Here is an 18,751-nt window from a genome sequence, read left to right as displayed (position 1 = left end):
AGCGCTGAGCGCGGGAGAGAACCATACCAGACCAGACCAGGCAGCAGCAAGAAGCTGGCAGCGGCGGCAGGTTAGGGGGCGCAAATTACTTGCCTTGCCCCGGGTTAGGAGGCACAAATTACTTGCCTTGCCCCGGGTTAGGGGGCGCAAATTACTTGCCTTGCCCCAGGTGCTGACAACCCACGCTATGCCGCTGAGTATTGGACGTTTCACTGAGGCTTGGCCTGTGAAACATCAGCCATAGGAAGCTACCTTGCTCTGAGGATGCATTCAGACATGGGGTTTATTGTATTAGTTTTACTGGTTATAATGCTAAGTGCTTCTGTCCCGATCACTAACATTCCTTTTATACTGTAGCACCTGTTGCATTTTAGAACTTGGGCTTTTTGATCAATATGCTGCCATGTTGTGCTTATTTAAATGGTGGTTAAAGAACTATATGCTGGGATAGCGCCCCAAATTTTGTCAATACAAAACTCCAGCGATTTTCCAAATTAAGACAATTGCAAATTATTATTATTATTTCCTGGAGAGAATTAGCATTGGGCATGAGTGCTAAACATCCACTAGATTTCCAGAGGTGGCTGTTGCATTGCGTGAAAGATCACATAAAACACAAAAATGCACAGGTAGGCAAATGCTAGGAAGACATAACTAAGTGACATCTGGATGCAGCCTTAGTCTGAACATTTAGCCCATCTAACTCCATATTACCTACACCAGTTGGCAGCAGTTCTCCAGGGTTTCAGAAAGGGGTCTTTCCAAGGTCTACCCAGAAATGACGGGTTAAACATGGGGTGTAAAGCATGTGCTCCACCACTGAGCAATGTTCCACTGGGGACAGCATTATAACACATGCTCAGAGCTTGTATTCCAATAAAAAAGGACTTGTTGGAGAAAGTTTCTTTTTCTTTCAAAACCCTAATAAAATGCATTTAGGCTCAACCTGGCAGCCTTTAAATAAGTGCTACGTACCTTGCTGCTTTCAAAACACAGGGTCGCTACCTTGGAACAGCACCCACATATTTTAAAAATGAACACTGGAAGGCTAATACTTTCGTATATTTCCACAGCTACAGAAGCAAGCCCTAGATGCAGCTCCTCTTTGAAAGAGTCACATGCATTGTTCTCCCAATGCGACACAGTGTCACACATTTTAAGGCATGCATTTTAATTCCTGAACACATGCCAGTTTATCTTCAAAGTAGTACCAGCTTTAGAACACAGTTTGTGCTTTGATCACAAGGGCACAGCTATAAAGCATTTGTCCCTGAGTAGTTCCAGAGCAATCCAGGGAATGCACTTCAGAATAAGGTGGACTATAAGGTCCAACACTCAAAAAAAGAGCCCTAGAGGAATCCCATGCTGGGAACACTTAACCACTGCAGTGTGTTTTTTTCTTCTTGTAATGTGCAGAGTCAGCCAAGATCAGCAAATGATGGAAGCTTCCCACGGGCATTATCAGACACACTTGGAAATAGGCCTACAACACGCACCCATGCTCGCTGATCAAAAGTACAGCTCATCTTCCTAACTCTGCTATGAGAAGTGGGATGAGCAAAGATCTCATTTTATAAAGCTTCCTGATGTTAGCAAGGCTTTAGCCAGAACATTTCTCCACCCTGCTCTCCATAACAAGTTTGGGCAGATAAGATTTACTTTCAGATACTTATCAATAGACAAGATTAGCAACAAGGCTTTTCCTTTCCTCAAGACTACCATAACGAGAAGAACACTTAAGTTGTGTCTCAAAATCTCCATTCAAGATGCATGAGAACACTTATGAGCAGTGCAAAAATGTAAATTTCCTGAGGTATTACTAAACTGCATGTAGACAGGTTAATAAGAGAATACGTATTTAAAGAAGGAAGGATTTCTTTCCATGATTAAACAAAAAAAAAAGCAGCATGATCATGCTAGTTTCTTGAAGAAATGTTTCAGAATCACAGCTCCTAGGATGATGTGGCCTTATTGATATTTCTGCATCAGTTGAATTATATCTTTGTACATGCGCTGTGGGGCATCGAGGCCCCAGATGAAATCCAGATGTTCCCATTCAGGGATATTCTTGTGGTAAACTAAGTTCGGGACCTGAGTCATCAATAGGGCAATGTCCTTTGGGTCAGCAAGCCAGTCATGACCTCCAGTCCAGAGAGCTGTTGGAACAGTCATCTCCTTTACTTTGTAGAAAGGTGGTGTTGACTAAAAGGGATGGGGTAGGAAAACAGTTAGTTAGTTAGTTAGTTAGTTAGCTTGTTTGTTTTAAAAAAACGGCAAGTTTGTAGTTCAGAATACAACAAAGATTTATGGATAAAAAAACAGCATATGTATACACAGTCTACATTAGGAATAGGGAACCTGTGGCCTTCTAGATATTGCTGGACCACATCTCCTATCACAGGGTGTCCAACTTCCAAGAGACTCTGATCTACTCCCACTATAAATAAACTGGCAGTGATCTACCCATTGGAGAGGATGAGCAAAGTTGTGGAGCTTTTTTGTGAAGGGATAAGTCAAAGTTGTTGAGACTTTTTTAGGAAGAGGGATCAGAGTTGTTGAGCTTTTTTGGGGGGGCTATCGCTGGAGATCGCAGGATCGACTAGGATCAACCAGGGACAGCCCACGATCGACCGGTAGATAGACCTGTTGGGCAGCCCTGTCCTATCAATATCACTGGTCGTACGTTGGAAGTTGAATGAAATCCATTCCGGAAGTCCGTTCGACTTCCAAAACATTGGAAAACCAAACTGCGGCTTCTGCAGACAATCAGAAGCCATAGGAAACGTCGGACGTTCAGGTTCCAAAAGAACGTTCACAAACCGGAACAATCACTTCCGGATTTGCGGCAATTGGGAGCCAAAATGTCCGAGTTCCAGAGTGTTCGGGATCCAAGGTACGACTGTACTGGCTAGGGCTGATGGGAGTTAGGAGTCCATTGCATTGCAGGTTTCTATTATGTAAGCAACATGCACGCGCGCAAATGAGTGAGAAATTCTTACCTGGTTGTAGTGAGCCATGTTTGCTTTCTTGCTACCCCAGTCAAAGGCTTTGAGCTGCCCGGACTTCACAGCCTAAAAAAAGAGGCATGCTGCATTTGTAATGTTTGCATATACCTTCACATATTATTTATTTATTATTTTTATATGCAGGAAGCTTCTTTAAACAGAATTAAGGGTATAGGTTCTACCTGAGCCCAGTGCAGCATGTTCTGAACAGATGTCCCAGCTGGACAGTGCGTTGAATATACATCTACTCGAGTCTGTAACAAACAGCAACATTATTGAGTGAAACCATCACAAAATGCCACAGCCACTTAATTTCTTTTGTTCCATTTGGTTTATTTGAACAAAAGTACTGCATCAGAGATCATGCAGTTCTATGTTTATTTGCAGCAAAATAGTAACTACCTACAGCTCTTTACAGAGATCAACTTGGCACTCTAAACAAGCTGCAAATCTCAATACACTGGTACCTCGGGTTAAGTACTTAATTCGTTCCGGAGGTCCGTTCTTAACCTAAAGCACCACTTTAGCTAATGGGGCCTCCTGCTGCCACCGTGCCGCCGGAGCCCGATTTTTGTTCTTATCCTGAAGCAAAGTTCTTAACCTGAAGCACTATTTCTGGGTTAGCGGAGTCTGTAACCTGAAGCGTATGTAACCCGAGGTACCACTGTAGTTCAAGAACTAAGCTGTTTGAAAACTGAGGTACAACCCAAAGTACCACTGTATTACCATATTTTTCGCTCTATAACACGCACCCGACCATAACACGCACATAGTTTTTATAGGAGGAAAATCTGTAGGTATGCCACCCGTAGGCATTCCCTCCATAACATGCACAGACATTTCCCCTTACTTTTCAGGAGGAAAAAAGTGAGTGTTATGGTGCAAAAAATATGGTATGTTACCAGTGACATTACCTTAGGGCAAGGTATTTCAGTTTTAACTGAATATCCCACTACATTAGTTTTAACTAATGTCCCACAACATGAATGCATTTTACATATTACATAGCAAAATTATTTCAGTGCAATCCTATGAGTGTGTTGCGAGAATTAAGTTTTACTGTGTTCAGCAAGGCTTTGCTTCCCAGGTATGTTAAAGCCCTGATAATTCATCCAATGATCCAGCACAACTTCCCTAGGGCCAATGCAGATATGACAATAAACAACTGTGGGTGTGTCATGGGATTGCATACTCTCACCTCTCTAGCACGTGAACTAATCCTACCCTTGTTTCACATTGTATCCAATAGCTACCAATCATAGTTAAGGGGCATTCTAGGATTCTAATTGAGAAAGGCTAAAATAGAATTCAGGAGCACTCTTGACCATGTTCATACTGAGTCAAGGTGGCAAGGAAAGAGTGCCTAATGCCACAGCCTGCTTGCGATCTACAATACATTCTTAAATAGTTCCCTGTGCACCAGCCCTGATTGGTATTCAGGGTGTGGCATAACAACTACAAACATTCACTTCACATCATTGTAATTCTAATGCTGTATTGTGCCACAGATCAATGCATATTTTTATGTGCATTTGTACAAGCTGGAACATAAGAATTGTGTTATGTTCCAGCTTTTACAAATGCATAAAAAAATTTCGACATAATCGTATGACTACATGAGTGTATTTTGTTCACATTGTTTATCATTGTAACCCTAGGAAAAGAAGAAATCTGGTAGAAAAGAAAGGAAATAATAATAACTACATCCAGAAGATCACCTAATAATCCACACCAACATTTTTTCCCCCTTTCCATTTTTACAAAGTGGGCAGTCACAACTTAGTTCTATGCCAGGGTCACTGTTTTTTTTTTATTATTATTTGTATACCGCCCTTCATCTGCAGATCTCAAAGCAGTTCACAACATAAAATTACAATATACAATCCCATAACAGAAAGAGAAACATATGGAACTTTGAGTTATACCCAAGCAATCATGTGTTTTCCAATATGCCAATGCAACATGTGCAGAAACTTGTAAGATTCAAGCAAATTTTACCCAAGATAAAGTAAGATATGGATGGCATAAGCTGTAATAATTTTAGAAAAGTTCACACACATCCAAATTATTTAGATCATTGTCTGTACCTTTTATTAGGTAGTCAGAAAACTTACCATATTTAAGTTTTTCTCATTAAACCCACATAGTAGAAAGAAAACATTGCCACAAAGATAATCAAATACGAAATGGTCGCATAAGTGAGTAGCAAGCCAGCTCATAACTTTGTTCTGAGGGAGAAACTGCTTATTCCCAAACATTGCCTGCCAAAACAAAAAACATTAGTATATAGGTCACTAGGTTAAGTCAATCGTCTGTTTTCCTGCGGATACTTCCAATCAAAACAAGTAACAACATAGCATGACAAAAACTATTATGAGAATCTTCTACACAGTCACTTAGGATAGAAAACCCATTCAAATCCCACACGCAAAGGCAAAAGGATTCTGCACTATATTCTCAACACAGACATTGTCATTACCGCAGTACAAAGTAGCTACAGCAACACCCTGATGCCAAGTGGCAGCATCAACTAGCTTGAGCAGCTTTGGTTCTGAAGAGCGTTACAAGCAGTCTCGGGTCAACTGATGTGTTTACTTTTGAAACGAGCCACTCATTCAGGCTTTTGTTAAATGGTATGTTCCTTCTTTTCTTCAAGTATGTACAGAGCCAACGAAAAAGCACACTCCCAAGTACTTAGTTACATCCAGCAACAATTGCGGACTGTGGTTCAAGCAAGTATTTGGTCCAAAATACTTTGGATGTGGGTGGCGCTGTGGTCGAAACCACTGAGCCTAGGGCTTGCCGATCAGAAGGTCGGTGGTTCGAATCCCTGCGATGGGGTGAGCTCCCGTTGCTCGGTCCCTGCTCCTGCCAACCTAGCAGTTCGAAAGCACGTCAAAGTGCAAGTAGATAAATAGGTACTGCTCCAGCGGGAAGGTAAATGGCATTTCCGTGCGCTGTTCTGGTTCACCAGAAGTGGCTTAGTCAAGCTGGCCACATGACCCAGAAGCTGTACGCCAGCTCCCTTGGCCAGTAAAGCGAGATGAGCGCCGCAACCCCAGAGTCATCCGTGACTGGACCTAATGGTCAGGGGTCCCTTTACCTTTACCTTTTTACATACCTTGAACATTAGTTCAGGAAACACTCCAATCTTGGCTAGTGGGCTGGTTGAAAACTTTATGGTGGCTACCGGCGCCAGTCCAAAGAACATCTTTACCTTCTTTGCTAGCTGTGGCATGGTTGAAAATGCAATGAACGCTGGGTAGTGGGATGGAAAAGAAGAGAAGAGAAATGAATATAGCTAGCTGGGCATTCTCAAACAAATCCCAAGATCAAAATTTTAAGCTCAGATCTCTCATAACACAAAAGCAATGAAGTATTTTATGGCCTGTGTGGAACCATTTACAATCAGAACCTTCAAGTCAAAAGGAAGTTGTTTGCATTAAGAAATCTGAACCCTTCTTTTATTTATAAATAAACTCAAAGTGGCTTATGAAATTACTATCGCGGCAAACAATTCTAATACAACCAGCATTGGCAAAATTTAAAAGTGGGGGGGGGGGAAAGATACATGAAATCAGAGTGAAAACCTGGCAAAATAGAAAAGCCTTAGCAGCACACATAAAGGTTAAAACAGAGGGACTCAAGCACACCCCTCTATGGATCTATGGATGGAGTTTTTTAACCTGGGCATTGAAACAGAAAATACCCTTTCTTGCTTTTGACCAACTTAAAACGTTTACGGTTGCATATATATCCTCAACAGTGTAGTAACTGTAAATTCACTTGATCAATAAACTTAAGAATCAACAAAACATGAAGTGACAGTCAGTGGTGAGGTTAAGATATGACTGTGTTGGTTATTCAACTGCAGGTTCTATTCAACATAGCACTGAGGCAAATATTCCATTACAGCAAGGACTTTTCCTTGTGCAACAGAATGTTCTCTCCTTGTGTGCCCCCTGAAACTGTCATTGGGTTCACCCAACTCTCCAGATCAAATTTAAAGCAGATGGTACAGGGGAAGGAGTAAATCTCCTTTTACTACTACTATTGCCCTGTGACTTTTCTGACTGAGAATGAGTGTTCGGCCCACACACTCCCTTCTTGCCTTCTCTCATGGGCCTTAATGCAATACTTCCTGGGTTTGTTGGACTGCAGCTTCCTGTTACAATTGAGTAATGGCTGTTTTTATTTCCAATGTGTGTCCAGTGACACCATGTGTGGTCGCGGTACTATGAACAAGCTTCCTCCTAAAAGTAATTTGGAATAGCAGCTGTACAAAGAAATAGCTGTAGCTATTAGAATTGTCAATGTGCATTTAAGAAACCTGAAAACCTACCCATTGTGGTGCCTTGGGAATGGCCAACATAAAATATTTGCTCCTGTCCGGTTTTGTTCAGGATAAAATCTATTGAAGCGGGAATGTCATATCTAGCCATTTCATCAAAACTGCAAAGGAAAGGGGGAAAAAACAGCCTATGTTTAACAGACTTGCATATGCAGTGGGACCCACATTTTGTTAGTCTCAAACGCAATGTTCTCAGCACAATGCAGTCGAAGAAACAGGCTTGGATTTGGTAGATCAAAGTTCACCACAGACCCATCAAGTCCCCAGTTCTCTGAACGTTTGTGAAGCAGAGTCTTTTTTTTAATCAAGCCATTACTCGTCCTCCTTAGATATCTCCACCAGCGCTGTTCAGAAATGGTCAATGCCACATTATGAGCAATTCACTGCACATGAAGAAAGGTCACTACCTAGTTCACAGCAACCACGTGGCTACCAAAATGTGACAGTTTTGACAGGCAAGCTGTCCCTAGATGTCAGATAGCAGCACCTGGAAAACCAAACAAGGCAAACCAAACTTCCACCATAGTTCTTATAAATCATCAGGGCGGTTTACAAACGCAACACCGACAGACTGGAAGAGGAAGACAAATCCTGCTGGAAAAGGGAGATGAAAAAGCCATGTTTCTCCCAGTGTGATGAATACTGGAAACAATGTGAGAAACAACTTTTTAAAATGTCAATTTAGGAGGAACAGAATTTATGCAGTGGGCAGCAGAGGGCTCTGCTTCCTCTCGTGCCCATGTCTGAGGATGTTCTCCCACATCAAATCTAATTAATTCCACCCAAAGTCTATTAACATCACTAAGGACGCTTTTCACCACCATCATTATATATTGAATGTCTTACCTGCACTTCACCCTGAGGTATCAGAGTGGGCTGCAACAATTTTAAAATGCAGTATTAAGAACAGTTAAAAGACATTACAATAAAAGAAAAGAAGGTGGGTCCTAAATTATACACCTCTGGTGTCAAGGGCCAGAGGAAAAGGATGACTCTTCAGCACATAACAAAAGATACATTAAGTGCACCTCTATGAGGAGGGAACTCCAAAACTTAGGGGCTGTCACACAGAATGCCCTCTTCCAGGTGGTCATTTTATGAAGCTCTGAGGGTGGCAGAACTACCAAGAGGTTCCATTCTCCCCAAGAGGGTTTGTAGGAATGGGCACCATTTAAGAAAAGGTAATTAAGAAAAGGGCACCAAATTAAGAAAAGGTAGGAATCAGAAAGTTGTAGTTCATCTGCCATTGCTGCAGATGCTAGTGTCCATAGATATTTTGGTCCTAAGTCGTTTAAAACTTTAAACACTAATGTGAGCACACCAAATTGGGCCCCAAAATGAATTGCCAACCGTTTTCATCCTTTGACGCTGGGGTTATCCCAATTGTGGGCTTCAACCAAGCACACAATTCCCCATATGTGCAATATGTGCAAGTTTGATTGTTTATTTAACTACCAATATGAAGAGCATGAGTCTAAAGGGCAAAACCAGGAACCAGCAACATGCAAGTAAGTTTAGATATTTCACTCTACCTGAACATCCAGAATTCTTCTTGGTCTGCTGTATAGTGTTTGTGTTTTCTGGACCAAGTGTTACCTCTGCTGTTTCCCAGCCAAACATCATAGCCAGCATCAGCCAGCATAAAGCCAAGGCTGTTGTAGTCCAGATTTGTCACCCAGTTACTGCCATCAGCAAGCAAGCCGTGCTGTAGAAACACTGAAGGCTTGGGACCTGAAAGTGAAATGTTTTAAGCAAAGTTACTGCTTCAGTGTCTGCTTCCAACAAGACTAAGATCCATCAAATTTTTTAACACCAGTCATGCAATCATTCCATGCCTGCTATAAACACGGGGCAAAGAGAATGCATAGCCAGCAATTCCACAAGTGGCGTCTTTTAGTCTGGAATGAATAGGGGGGACAGTCAACCAAGTTTTGCTCACCGAATTAATGAGCATGAGTAAGTCAACAACAGGTCTACTCTGAGTAAAACTTGGTGGAATACCACCCAATCACTTCTGAATGCAATGTGGAAAGCAGAGCAAACACATTTTTTTAATAGCCAACCTTTGCTCAACTCAATACAGCTCTTATTTTATCTGGAGGTATGAGAAATCAAAACACCAGACTTAAATGTCCTTTGGGAAAACGTCCTTTTCGTCCATCACTTTGATACCTTGTACTAAAATTCTCTATACCTGCACCTTTATTACAAACAGATCCACAGCCCCACTTAACAGTTTTAACACTGCAAGAACCATCACTGAACACTGAAAGACAGCGTATTTGACACAAACAGCCACAAGATAAACTGACACCGAGGGAAATGAGCTACTTTTCCCTAGATACTTGCTGCCTCTTGATTAGAACAGACCAACTGTGTAGGACAAAGTTTTTGTGGTTGTTGAACATCGCTAGGGTATCCATTGAGCTAAACAAATAATTTGTTCAGCTTCCCCCCCCCCCATCAAACCTTGTAATGGAAGAGGGGCGGAAAATGAGACATTGAAGCTACAGCTTGGTACTGGAAGCAGGAGGCTCAGACAATCTGCCCTTTCTTCACGATGCCACCTGTGCCTCAACTACCAAAAATCATCACTTGTTAGACTATCCTTTACTCGGGCTTCACAAAAGCAATAGCCTCAGATTGTCCTAGCCCCATACCTTGGAGTGAACTCCTTTTACTCAAGGAAAAAGCTGCAGACAAGAGAGGCAAAGGCATTGAGACACTGAGCTGGATGTGCTACCATCTCCACCCTTTTTGAAAGAAGAGGTAGTAGTGAATCTCTGTGAATGGCTGAAGCAAGTGCATCTGTGACAACTGCAAAAAGAATCTTTTGCAACTAAAGAGATCTGCCCCCCACCACCCCCAAAAATATCACATGCACTTCCCTGTCACTTGTATCAAGATGGTGCGCAGCTCACAGCTACGTCAGGACTGAAAACAGCTGATGTCAACATGGACTATGAACTAGTTATTCTAGCTTCCCTTTCTGCCTGCCACCACACTTCCCCACTTCTTTTAATAGCTCAGAAAAGGATTAAAATATCCTTGACTTCATCGATTAGTATGGCCTATTTTTTTGAAATCTTAAAAGAAAAAAAGAACAAGAACATGTTGGGCAATTGTGTGCCCTTCCTCCCACATTGCTGAGCAACTGGTGAGACCACAAAATACAAAAGCGGAAGAGGACACCTTGGCTGGCAACCATCACTTTTATAGGAAAAAGGACACCACCATGTTATTTTGCTACATTGGATAGCAAGAGACACCCAAGAAAGCAAAATGGATAATAATAAAAAGAATAGCAGGCTGCCCAGTCATTATCAACATAAAGTATCTATCCTACATCTCCAAGAATGGAGAAAAGAGCCAGCAAACTTGCACTGCTTGGGAAGAGACCTGCCAGCACCCTATGGGCAAATCAAGGAATGAGAACTGGGGGTGGGAGACGGGCAAGAGCTTGTGCCTGGCCTATGTCCTCACTCACTTAGCAAGGCTTCCTGTGCTCCTTTGAACCAAAACCCTCTCATATCCAACTTCTGAGGGTGGGTGGGTGGGTGGAGTAGCTTTAGCTCAGTCCTGCTCAGTCAAGTACAATGTTTTCACATCTAACGCCCTCGGGAAAAGAAGCAGGGAATTTTCACTTCCCCACATGAAGAGAGAAAGTGCTGTGCTCCCCCATGCCCTTCCGGCATATGTAATGAAGCCATACAAGCAAAACTGGTCCCAGTGGAGGCAGAATGATGCCATGTTTTGGATGAACTCCAAGTGTGGTAATATTCATCTGAATGTCTTGCAAATTCTCTGTGGCCCAGATTATGCTACTGTGGGAGGGGAGAACCCTGAAGATGAAAAAGACTCTGAAAATACACTGTTATTTTTTTATTTAAAAAACAGTAAAAAGTTAAATAATAATACTTAACAGCCTTCCCTTCTATCCTCATGCCCTAATTCTTAGATGGTAAAAGGGTTGCGGGCGAGGGGGGACAGATTCATTTTGTAGGAGTGAGCTCAATAGCAAGGTGTGTATGTATATATGTAACAGTATGTAACTGTTAGTTTCGCTGAACAAAGAATCTGTTATTGATAGATCTATAAGAACCCTACATTATCAAACAAACTATCTATTTTCGCACTGGTGAAACCTGATGTTAGCCAAATTTCTCCAAAGCAAGAAGCCTTCATTTCTTTCTCTGTATCTACATCTATATCTCTGCATAGTGTGGGACATTTACATTTACGTGTACACACAATATATTACCTCAAAACACACACTCACCCTTGTTCCATTGATTTATTTTCCCATGGGGGATTCTGTTAATACTCAGGATATACCCATCATCTGTCACCACTTCATATTCCTCGCTGGGATATCCTCTGAAGGAAATAATTTCGCTCTGGAAGGGAAAGGAAAGAATGGGCAGCATTCAGTTGGGAACATTAGCAAATGGCTGTAAAAAGGCCTAGACAATTGTCTTCCACAGAAGACAGTCATTACCTGGAGTGTGCAAAAAGGTGCAAAGTTAGAAAAGGGAGGAGGACTGTCCTACACAATCAGTTTATTTGTCAGTTCCAAAGAAGTCTAATAAGTTATTGCTGTGGCCAAATCAGCAGTCTGTTTGGTGACCTCCTTTAATGCAAAACCGAACAGTATTCCTGAGGCAATTCAGCTTTCTAGAGCTATCCGATTAGGTACTTGAGCAACAGACTCATTGAGCCAGCCTCCAGTTTTCCCAAGAATAATTATCAAGGGAAAGTTTGACACCTAACAAATAGTTTAGCACAAGGTTTTTCAGTGTCGTGCCCTCATATGCACACTCAGAGACCTTCCCTTAAATTTGCAGGATTCCACTCTCTCTCTGCACAAGAGAGAGAGAGAGAGAGAGAGAGAGAGAAGGGGGAGGGAGAGAGAACTGAAAGAAGCTTGCTGCTGTAGCAAATAGAAGGCATGTTTCAACAGTAAGTCCAACCATCCCTGTGTTAGCGGGTCACGAGAGTGTTGAGCAAGACTTGCCGGACAGAAACATTTTGGAATGTGGGCATATAGTTCTGCTATCCGCTAAGTCTGTCGCTGTCACTTTATATCTTTTATGGGATTATTGTTGTTTGTTTGTTTGTTTTGCTTTGATGGCTGTAAGTCACCCTGAGCAATGTAATTGTATCAGAAGGGAAGGTTATGTTCCTAAAAAATAATAATAGTAAGTGAATATTTTCATGCTTCATGTAATCCCAACTTTCAGTGAAAATGCAACTTCAGGAATATCAAGTGTAGCACCAATTGCCACTGATGCCTTTAACTATAATAGATACAACACAGAAGGATAAAAAGGGCTTACAATATTCATAGTAGCTTCAGGGTCAACATTTCGTCTTCTCACAAAGTTTTCTGAAGTTGCAAGTCCTTGGATCAAACTCGCCGCGACTATGAGGAGCCACATCCTTGATCTGCATGAAAACAAATTCATCTTTCAGTACACATATGTAAGACTACTTTTCCACAAACCTAAATTAATACTTTTACAGTGAAATCCACAAAGAGAACAGTCAAGGATGTGCGCACACGTTTCACAGAAAGAAACAGTACATAAAGCAGCTTTTGAAGAGTAAGACCAACAGTTTTTACGAATGAACAGTGCTTTCCTACAGGGAAAACACCTCTGTAATAGAGATAATTGGTTTTGGCCTTGCTCAAGATCCAGCATAACCCAGAAGGCAGTTCCATGTGATTTACTTTACAAGAAGTGGGTCCAGGTTTGCAGCCTTGGCTTAACAAAACTTTACATGTGGTGTGCTGTCTCAGTGTAATGGTTAAGGGACAAGTCATGAATTAACAAATATCTTGTCCAAATCTCATCTTATCAGGTGGCTTCACACGGATTGTTATTCTTTTAAGATAATAGTGGTCAACTGTATTTGGGTTTTGAAAAAGGACACTTTGAATATTCCTGTTTGGTTGGCATGCCAAATGGATCATTTGAATTTCAACAGCTATTGAAAAGGCTGAATCAACTTGACATAGAATCATAGAGTTGGAAGAGGCCACAAGGGCCATCGAGTTCAACCCCCTGCCAAGCAGGAAACACCATCAGAGCACTCCTGACATATGGTTGTCAAGCCTCTGCTTAAAGACCTCCAAAGTAGGAGACTCCACCACACTCCTTGGCAGCAAATTCCACTGTCAAACAGCTCTTACTGTCAGGAAGTTCTTCCTAATGTTTAGGTGGGATCTTCTTTCTTGTAGTTTGGATCCATTGCTCTGTGTCCGCTTCTCTGGAGCAGCAGAAAACAACCTTTCTCCCTCCTCTATATAACATCCTTTTATATATTTGAACATGGCTATCATATCACCCCTTAACCTCCTCTTCTCCAAGCTAAACATGCCCAGCTCCCTTAGCCATTCCTCATAAGGCATCGTTTCCAGACCTTTGACCATTTTGGTTGCCCTCATCTGGACACGTTCCAGTTTGTCAGTGTCCTTCTTGAACTGTGGTGCCCAGAACTGGACACAGTACTCCAGGTGAGGTCTGACCAGAGCAGAATACAGTGGCACTATTACTTCCCTTGTTCTAGATGCTATACTATTGACATGTGCAACCAGAAAAAGGAGTCACCATTCAATCATTTGGTGTGGCGGATCTGCTTCTGAAATTTTCCAGTGACCTGTGGAGGCCACCACATGATAGTAATCTTGTGTCAGCTTAACACACTTTGTCTTAAATCAAAAGATCATCCCTTGCTCCCTTTCATATCAGCCATGCCCACACATAATGCTGTGCCAGAAACCCTGACATAATAAACCAGTGTGTGTGCACCCACATGCAGGACCATCTCCCTGTTGTTTTGCTGTGCCCTCTAAACAAGCAACAAAGCATGCCAAGACCCAGCATTTAACAAGAGATTTCCATTATGTGAAAGCCTGGAAACTATAGATAGTGACTTCAAAACAAAGCCAGAATATGAAGCCATTATCACCTATAGCCAAACCTCTTCTGGCATATATCAGAATATGTATATATATATGGCATTTCTACAAGAGCTTTATATAAACTCATTATTTTAAAAGTTATTTCCTTGATAATTTGAATCATCAACAAGAGAGAGATGAATTTCAAAAGTTGCAAATACTGAATTTAAAAATAATAGTAATATTGTTGCAGTTGTCATTCTCTGTCCAATGAGAGAGTCTTATCTTTCAGATAAAAGACAGGGAGATATGCTCCACCCCCATATGACATGCAAAACATGATTGAGTTTGGCCTTTGATCTGTGACTATGGCGGTCCTTGTTCTGCAGTTTCCCCACATGCTTTTTAACAGCACATGACTGAGAGAAGATAAAGTTCATTGCAATCACGCTTTCCTGAAACTGCTCTATGATCAGCTAAACAAAGCCTGTTTTAGCTAAAAGGCCAAGGGGAAAGATAACATAAAAGTCAAGGCACCCAGAGAGCCAATGGTATATTAACATTAATCATATTAAACTGCAAACTTTTCTTTCCTTTTTTTCTACCCTGCCTTCAGCAGCAGCACAGAGAGTGTAAAGCATATGAGAACTTCCCCCTTCACTTTACATCCATGCCAAGAAATCTTCACCTTCTGATCAAAGATGCACACGCAAGGCCAGTAGATCAGGTAACTTTCTTTATCACAGATTTTTTAAAAAAGTTTTAGTCAGCTTTTGAGCCGAATTGTCTCTTGTGAAAGGCTTTCAGCTTTCAAGGCCTTGAAGAAGCAAATGAGGAGTTACCTGCAGACATCCCAAACCCAAGGGCCACCCAACACAGAGCAGGTTTCAGTAATCCAGCCTCAAAGCTTACAAATGTTACCGATGCATGGATTACACTGGTCAAGCTATCCCCATCCTACAGCCAGTCCAGGGAGTTATACTGGTTGTCTCCTAAGAAGTAGGAAAATAAGTATTTTCCCACAACCCTAACTACCTTAGCAATGCTCACTGAGGAAACCACTTTGAAAGAGAAATCCCAAAAGGACCTGGAGAGGCTTAAAAACCAGCAACAAAAACATGACAAATTGACACAGGAAACAATCACAAGGTTGGGGAGTACATATGCCTGTACATGCTAAAGTTATCAGCTAACCAGAGAATAACCAGTCTGGCCTGTCCTTGTGCCTTTTAACTGTGAAAGTTTAACAACTGCTGTGATCTGTAGAAACCAGCAGGCGAAGTATTTCTGGGCATGAAGGTGAGAATCAGCACTGGCTAATGTTTGCAGATGAAACTGCTCTTATACATGAAGGACCTGGTTAACAAGTTGTCAATTCCAGCACAGCACTTTCTCTCTCTCTCTTAATTGCCCTGGAATAACCGTCATATTCAAAGTCACTAAAATGAACTACATTCTGCACAGCTGCAGGGATTACACTGGGAAGTCAGAGGAGCAGTGTTTGAAACTCCCATTGCTCTAGGCGAATTTTGCAACAGGGAATTTCATTAATGTGAGCAGTTTCTGAGCTCTGGGCACAGTACTGCCACTGCTGGAAGGAAAGAAGAACCTTTTTCTGCCTCCCCATTCCATTCACTCTCTTTAGCCAGGAGAAGGGGCCTTCTTAAGAATATAAGGGGGGTGGGCAGGGGAAGAACTAGACCATGTGAAAAATGAACGTAAGATTTTAGCTGCAGTTCATTCATTTTCAGGTTTGTATTCTTGTTGTAAAAAAGTGTGCCTAGACACTCCATTGTGGCGTCCATAACCTACGTTTAAGGTGCCATTTAGCTCCTAGCTTTCATATTTCAGTTTCTAACACTGCAGAGAAGAGAGGTACTGTGTGTTGCTCTACCCAGTTTTCTACAGCACCCAGAGTTGGGACCATGAAGTATTCTCTGATTACAAAATTAGAGCTTCTTTCCTTTCTCCCAAGTTATATATCCCATATATAATTGAAACCTGTCAAGCTACCTTTTACGAAACCAGATCATTCGTCAATCCAGCTTATTACTGCACACACCAGGGGTAGCCAATTTGGTGACCTCCAGATGTTGTTGGACAACAACTCCCATCATTCCTGACCATTGGTCATGTTGGCTGGGGCAAATGGGAATTGTAGTCCTACATTATCTGGAGGACACTACATTGGCTAACCCTAGTCTATACTGACTAGTGGCTCTCCAGCATTTCAGGCAGGGCTTTCCCCACGCTGGTCCTACCTGCGGATGCCCAGGACTGAATATAGGATTTTTACATGCAAAGCTTGTTCTCTACCACTGAACTACAGTCTTCAGCTGATGGATCAGGGCTCTTAGGAGTGCACCATTTTCTTATGTGTTTGTTTAGACCTTTAAAAAAAGGAATTATCAGTATAGCAAAACTTTTCAGAGTTGTTCAGAAGAGGCAATTTCATCAGACGCAGGTGTCTCTTATCATGCAAACCGGAGAAAACCCCCACTTCTGCACAACTCTCAAAACTTGAAAAAGATCTGCTGCATCTGATGAAGTGGCTTCTAGTCCACAGAATGGGGGTGGCCAACATGGTGTCCCCCAGAAGCTGCTGAACTACAACTCCCATCATGCTGGGCCACTGGCCATGCTGGCTGGGGCTGATGGGAGTGGTAGTCGTTACGACGTCTGGAGAGCATCGTATGTGCTACCCTTGCCGCATAAGCTTCTGCCACAATAAATCTGTGGAAGCTTTCTGAAGTGCCACAAGACTCTTGAATTCTACTGCTGTCCCTTTTTAGCTGGCCATCTAGACAGAAAGAAGAGAAAACTGGGCATAAATTTAAACGGATTTCAGGTTGCAGATTAGAATGAACAAGTGGCCTGTGCTGTATATCAGTACCCCTATTTCACGCCCAAAATATGCAGCTAGAAGATTGGGGGAAAGCTAATCTTTTTCAAGCACCATCTCACCACTTAAAACTGCAAGAGCTAAAGGGTCCTAATCTAAAGTGCAACCCATTATTGAGTAACAGACTGAAAGGTTTCATAGGAGGGAGATGCCAAATGGGAGCAGCAAAATTAAGTTCCTACCACCCCAAGTAAAACAACCACTTAGTTACGTCCATCTCCATGCCAGTAATTCATTTGTGATTCATTTCAGCCCGTTATGCAGCATATAAAGAACAAAAAGACACACACTTGAGGGCAAGGCATGGTGGGGGGAGAAGAGGAAGACCTGTAGTGTTAAAGAAGCTAGTTCACTCCACCAGCAAGGGGGAATTGTAGAGTTGGAAGGGACTCTGAGGATCATCTAGTCCAACCCCTGCAATGCAGAAGCACCAATGGGGGGCAGGGGTGCTGTGAAGGGACAGCCTGTCATTGCCACTTTCCCTCTTTCTAGGTGTTGCCTTATTTGCTGTTGCCAATTCCCTTTTGGTCCATATCGCCATTCCCCACCCCGTACCCTCCAGCATTTCTCCGATGAAAACAGGGGCTTCCTAGGGGAAAGCCGGACATTCTGGGGCCCAATCAGAAACGGGGAGGGCTTCTGCCAACCCGGGACTGTCCCTGGGCAAGAGGGACACTTGGAGGGCCTGCCAACCCCCCGTCCCGAAAGCTTTAGCTGGCAACTATCCCCCCAACCCGAGCAAGGGTCCAGCAACAGGCGTCCCTTCGTGCAGGCCACGGGCGCCCTTCAGCACCGCACAGGAGGCTCCTCTCGCCTCCACGACGGGCCGGAGCGTCCCTGCGCGAGTCGCTGGGCCACTTTCCGTTCCCCTCCAGGTCTTGGCGCGCCACCTTTGCTTATAGCCCCAGGGAATTGCTCAGATCCTGCGGACTTCAATGGCCGCGGAGCACCATGCACAAGAGGCGCCCTGTTGACTCTCCCACCCGGCCTTCCTTCAGGCGATGCCCCAGCATCTCTCCTCGCCCCTTGTGCGCTTGGGAAGCGAAGCCACTCACCGGAAAGCCGAGGGACGAAGGAGTTGCAATCCAGGCTTCTTCCCCTCAGCGGCAAAAGGGGGCGCGCGGCACAGCCAACCCCAAGCCTCGCTTGTCCCTCTCAGGCCACGCGCGCCGTCCAATCAGAGCGCGCGGAGAGGGAGAGAATGCCCACCCGCGTCTCTTCCTCCTCCCACCCAGCCGAGGCCTGGGCGCCGGTGGTCGGGGGCTGGCAGAGGCAGCGGGCGAGGCTGAGGGAGCGCGGGCTGGAGTCGGTAATGGCGCCGCCGAGCGTCAAGGGCAACCCGCCTCTACGCCTTTATGGGCTTCCTCTTCCTCTGGCGTCCGCGCGGAGGAGCTGGTGCTCCTCCCGTGGTGGTGACTCATGCGGGCATGAGCACATTTACGAGGAGGCGAGTCCCTTTGAATTCCCCGGGAGCTCCCCGGGAGACCATCTAGGCTAATATTGCCAGCTCTGGCCGGAAGCGGCTCATCCGGGCATCAGAGAAGGGAAGCTTCCCAGCCAGCCCTGCCTAGAGATGCCAAGGACCGAAG

The 18,751-nt window shown here is 43.4% G+C and overlaps 1 protein-coding gene across 2 annotated transcripts; it reads right to left on the bottom strand.

The window, feature by feature from the left end:
- Positions 1-201: 201 nt before the first annotated feature.
- LOC308584740 (putative lysosomal acid lipase/cholesteryl ester hydrolase) lies at positions 202-18,487 on the bottom strand. 2 transcript variants are annotated; one of them, XM_081189754.1, is made up of 10 exons: positions 18,218-18,487; positions 12,693-12,801; positions 11,636-11,753; positions 8,889-9,087; positions 7,348-7,457; positions 6,127-6,263; positions 5,120-5,266; positions 3,188-3,259; positions 3,000-3,071; positions 202-2,202 (listed from the first exon to the last, which is right to left on the bottom strand). In XM_081189754.1, the coding sequence occupies exons 2-10, from the start codon at positions 12,792-12,794 to the stop codon at positions 1,969-1,971; spliced, it is 1,191 nt and encodes a 396-aa protein (XP_081045880.1). In that variant the 5' UTR covers positions 12,795-12,801; positions 18,218-18,487; the 3' UTR covers positions 202-1,968. The 2 variants fall into 2 exon arrangements, with proteins under 2 accessions (XP_081045880.1, XP_081045879.1); XM_081189753.1 differs by lacking the exon at positions 18,218-18,487 and having other exon boundaries at positions 12,693-12,836.
- Between the last annotated feature and the right edge of the window lie 264 nt (positions 18,488-18,751).

Source organism: Podarcis bocagei (genome assembly GCF_964188305.1).
Source record: "Podarcis bocagei genome assembly, chromosome: 4".
NCBI lineage: Eukaryota > Metazoa > Chordata > Lepidosauria > Squamata > Lacertidae > Podarcis > Podarcis bocagei.
Note: the sequence above shows the minus strand (reverse complement) of the source record. Positions and strands in the feature narration are given on the sequence as shown.

Bases quoted from the DNA above. Each gene is read 5' to 3' on its own strand.
- LOC308584740 (XM_081189753.1), bottom strand. From the start codon at position 12,821: ATGAATTTGTTTTCATGCAGATCAAGGATGTGGCTCCTCATAGTCGCG. The intron at 9,088-11,635 runs GTGAGTGTGTGT...TTTCACTTTCAG, and splicing joins AATAAATCAATGGAACAAGG to GTCCCAAGCCTTCAGTGTTT. The intron at 6,264-7,347 runs GTAGGTTTTCAG...CCCACTACCCAG, and splicing joins TTCCCAAGGCACCACAATGG to CGTTCATTGCATTTTCAACC.